This window comes from Littorina saxatilis, linkage group LG13 (genome assembly GCF_037325665.1).
Source record: "Littorina saxatilis isolate snail1 linkage group LG13, US_GU_Lsax_2.0, whole genome shotgun sequence".
Taxonomy (NCBI): domain Eukaryota; kingdom Metazoa; phylum Mollusca; class Gastropoda; order Littorinimorpha; family Littorinidae; genus Littorina; species Littorina saxatilis.
Window position 1 is genome coordinate 4,613,481 of NC_090257.1, and position 5,000 is coordinate 4,618,480.

The following is a 5,000-nucleotide window of genomic DNA, read 5'->3' on the forward strand; positions in this document are numbered from 1 at the left end:
ACTATGTGTTCCGCTTTATCTTATTCATCAATCAGTGATCATCAATTGGGATCGTTTGATTGTTGAGTCGTTTACATATCCACAGTAGAATCTTAGTAATTTCTTCTGGAGTGTTTTTTTGTGAGAAAAAAGTATGATATCCCATGGTCAAGTTTCAGTCGTTATCTCAGAAATTAGCACATCCAGTGGAACAGAACAGGGATATCAATAATCCCAAACCCAGAGCTCAAGTCCATTGCACACAAGTTTGTTTTGTTTTGTTTTGCTTAACGCCCAGCCGACCACGAAGGGCCATATCAGGGCGGTGCTGCTTTGACATATACTGTTCAAAAAAAGAAACGGATAGCTTGTAATATTTGGTTAATTTAGTTATATGGCTACAAGGATATCCACCAAACTGCAGAAAATGTTTATCTGGTCGTCGACCTTTCGTCCATTGCCACAAGTGAGCTCTGCACGTGACGCATGCGTTATCAGTGGCTACAATGTCAAAATTGCTCATTTGGCATGACCACTCGTCATGCTTCAGTGTAATCTCGTGAAACTCGGGGAATATTGAGCTCTCACCATGTCTTCCAAAACCCATAAAAGCGGATTGTTCGCCACAAAGAAATCAGACGACAATTCAGCGACGAAAGATGGCCCGATTGAGCAGAGAAGACCGCCAAATTGCATTGGGTCGTTTACAAGCAGGCCAAAGTCAAAGTGCAATCGCCAGGCACTTCCACGTGTCCCAGAGCACCATCAGTAGACTGTGGGTCAGGTTTCAAGCCACTGGCTCCGTTGCTGACTTGCCACGAGCGGGAAGACCAAGGGCGACAACTGCTGCTCACGACCGCTTCATACGGCTCCGCCACCTCCGGAATCGTTTCCTGTCGGCCTCATCTTCTGTCCAGGCTCTCCCCGGGCCACACCGATTATCGGACCAGACCGTGCAGAACCGCCTGCATGAAGCTGGTTTGAGAGCTCGCAGACCTCACAGAGGAGCTGTCCTCACCCGCCGCCATCGCCAGAACCGAGTGCAGTGGGGCAATCAGCACCTTCGCTGGACCGTCCGGAATCACTGGAGACACGTGTGGTTCAGCGACGAGTCCTACTTCCTGCTCCAGCGACATGATGGTCGGAGGAGGGTCTACCGGAGAGTAAACGAACGTTACGCGCCCAACTGTGTGGATGAGGCACCCGTTCATGGTGGTGGAGGCGTCATGGTGTGGGGGGCGATCAATACCGCTGGAAGGAGCACCCTGGTGCACGTCCAAGGGCGCATAACTGCCCAGCGATACGTGGAGGAAATTCTGCGCCCACACGCCCTTCCTCTTCTGGCTGACCAGGATGCCATATTCCAGCAGGACAACGCTCGCCCGCACACAGCACGACTCACCACCCAGTTCCTCACCGACCACCATGTCCAGGTGCTTCCCTGGCCATCCATGTCGCCAGACATGAACCCGATAGAACACCTCTGGGATGAATTGGACAGACGTGTGCGCAGGCGAGAAGAAGCGCCGGCAAATCACCGCGATCTATTGCAGGCACTTCAGGAGGAGTGGGACACCATCCCACAGCAAGATATCTGGCATCTGATCCAGTCCATGCCCAGAATTCGGGCAGTTGTTGCTGCTCAAGGCAGTCACACCCCCTACTGACTTGACAGCCTCGGCACCCAATCGCATTGGTTGACTGATTGATTTGAAGATGCAAATGAACTGTGTGTGCATTCAACTGTGTCCATACCAAATTTCAAACAAATAATCTAAATATTGGATTTTCTGTTAATTTTTTCGAAAAATAAAACAAATTTGGCAAGTAGCAACTATGCGTTTCTTTTTTTGAACAGTATATAACGTGCGCCACACACAAGACAGAAGTCGCAGCACAGGCTTCATGTCTCACCCAGTCACATTATTCTGACACCGGACCAACCAGTCCTAGCACTAACCCCATAATGCCAGACGCCAGGCGGAGCAGCCACTAGATTGCCAATTTTAAAGTCTTAGGTATGACCCGGCCGGGGTTCGAACCCACGACCTCCCGATCACGGGGCGGACGCCTTACCACTAGGCCAACCGTGCCGGTCAATTGCACACATGTGTTCTATTCTATTTTTTTGTATTTGACCATTGGGTCGATGTTCTTATGAATGTCTTGTTTTGTCAAAAATCAAACATTTTAATAAACAACCTTTCTTGCCTTTTTGGCTCACGTAAGTGTAGCCTATGCGATCGTAACTTTGTCTGTCTGTGCGTGCGTTTGTGCGTGTGTGTGTGCGTGTGTGTGTATGTCTGTGGTAGAAACTTTAACATTTCCGAGTCTATGTGTGAGTGGTTATCCAAGACTATGGATAAAGCTCGCATAAGATTACGTCACGGTCAAAAGTGTTTGACGTCAATTAATGCATCATGACGGCATGCCTCCCTGTAGTCTTTCTCTCTCGCGTGGTGTGTGTGGTCTCGGTCATTGTTATTTTGAGCGGGCCGAGACTATTTGGCAGTCGTGTCCCTGTAAGTAGGCTACATGCAGACACAGACAGATCTAGATCTAGTGTCTCTCTTTCTTGCACAGTCACCTAAGCTTACTGTGTGTGTGGGTGTGTATGTGTGACGGAGTGATTGAGTTTGTGTTACTGTTTGTCTATTTCTTACGTGAGCCTTGAAGGCTTCGCCTCTTGTTCATTAAGGATATCGATAGCTAGAACTATCATTAATTTTACCATTCGACTGTGGCACTGTTGCAGAGAAACGCAGCAACAACCTTTTGACTTTCGCTCTGGAGCAGCTATCCAAGAGAGTGGACAGCCTGGAATCCAGTCTGCGGGCAAAGACAGGTAGGACACATGTACAGTCTTTATTTTGAAATAGTACAACGTCTGGCAAACATATTAAGTTCTTGTTGAATCTTTGTCTGTTATACAAAGTGTCTTTCAATAAGGCCTACCTTAATTAAACCCAAAGTTGACTTCGCTATGACTTCGCGAAGTTTTTGTTAACCGACAATGAAGTGTCAATGCCTCGTGCAGCGAGCTTCGTGAGGTGGACTTCGCCCAATTAATATCAGGTTATCCCCGAGTACGCTAGTACTAGGGCTCAGCAGACTTTAATTGTCTGTGTGTGTGTGTGTGTGTGTGTGTGTGTGTGTGTGTGTGTGTGTGTGTGTGGGTGTGTGTGTGTGTGTGTGTCTGTCTGTCTCGACTTAACAGCTTATTGCTGGGAAACTACTGGGCGCAGTTTGTTCAAAAGTTGATACACTAACTTGATAATAGGTCCGATTGATCGTATTGAAACTTCATAATGTTACCTGGGACCTAAATGCAAAATAAACCACGAAAACAACTTGACGGTGAGAGTGAGCAACAGCCATCCACACTGTAATGATAGAACAGGCAAACGCGTCACACATTGACGAGAAATATAGCGTCATAAAAAGATTACGTCACGGTCGAAAGTCTTTCCCGCAGTGAACAACTTGCCAATCACCACAGGTTTTTGGCTCACGTAAGTGTAGCCTATGCGATGATAAACTTTGTCTGTCTGTGCGTGTGTGTGTGTGTGTGTGTGTGTGTGTGTGTGTGTGTGATAGAAACTTTAACATTTCCGAGTCTATGGATAAAGCTCGCATAATAAGATTACGTCTCGGTCAAAAGTGTTTGACGTGTGTAATAGAAACTATTTGAAGACGTCACATTATGACGTAAGAGGGTTAGACGTCACGCAAAGGAATTACTGAAAGTCTCGGTCATTGTTATTGTGAGCGGGCCGAGACTAGTTGGCAGATCCAGGGTCTCGCTTTCTTGCACAATGTGTGACGGAGTGATTGAGTTTGTGTTACTGTTTGTCGATTTCTTACGTGAGCCTTGAAGGCTTGGCCTCTTGTTCTTTCTTGTTCTTTTGTGTGAGCATTCGTCCATTTGAACACTTACCAACACGGAAAAGCTAGGCTGCTTTTGGCGCAGAGTGGGAATTTGTCGATGAATTGACATAGCTACTGGCACTTATATAATGTCAATGTGCGATCTTAATTCAGCAACAAGAGGTTGTTCAAACGTGGAAAAGTTAGTACATATCAATGTCACGTTTCATAGATCAAAGATGATTATGAACGGTCAGTTACTACTAACTAACTAACTAACCACACCACGATCCACTCTCGCAGTCATACAAAAAGATAGAATCAACAACAAACATGAATTTCAGACGCCTGTTTATATACGATCTCGCCACCTCCCTCAATACTTCACTTCAAACTATTGTTTTACGTCCAAGACGTAAAAAAGAATAACTGACAAAAGTGCCGGTTAAAGTTTATTAAATTATAATAACACGCTGATCTCGTGTGAAGATAGGGAAACTAACTGTTCTGCACAAAAGCACTTGTTTAAGCAGGTGTCACACCCCCACGTTGTCACCACTCAAATATAATCATAAATACAAAAGATGACTCGGTGGTGAAAGGGCGCAATAACACGGTGCACTTCGCTTTCTGCTACGTAGTGGGCGACCCGTAAATAGTTTATCTCCACAACTGCTCCGCTGAATGTAGTGCCGGTCGGCGTGGAGCGAAGCAGTGAATAGTGGAGAAATCAGGCGCCTCACTCAGCCGCTGAAGGTCCTCCCCGTAAAGTACCATAAAATGGTATGGTGAAATAGGGAGAAACAGCAACACCAACAGCAACAGCAATACCGCAACACCGCAATCCCGCAAAAAGCTGCAACAGAAAGCATCGGTGCACTAAACATGCCACGCAACCCTTCAAACTCCACCTTTAAACATGTCACCTTTACATATTTCATGGAGTACGTGGACCTGCACAAACGAACTTTTAAAACAACAAATCAGCTATTTTCCCTCCTCTCCATATCTGCAAAAACCATATACAGATTATATACTTTTAGCGTCACAAAGAGCATATTATGCGCTATCCAGAGAGAACAACAGAGAGTATTCCATTCCACAAACATGACTGTCAACAGCGTTTAATAACGATTTATTACCTCAAACAGCTT

General features: G+C 46.0%; 1 protein-coding gene across 2 annotated transcripts in view; it reads left to right on the forward strand.

Annotated features, from left to right (window-relative positions):
- LOC138946340 (complement C1q-like protein 3) overlaps window positions 1-5,000 on the forward strand; it is a 13,521-nt gene that overhangs the window by 5,930 nt on the left and 2,591 nt on the right. For both annotated transcript variants that reach the window (XM_070317897.1, XM_070317898.1), the window contains exon 4: window positions 2,735-2,824. In XM_070317897.1, coding sequence (XP_070173998.1) covers window positions 2,735-2,824 — 90 coding nt within the window. The remainder of the gene's footprint in view (window positions 1-2,734; window positions 2,825-5,000) is intronic.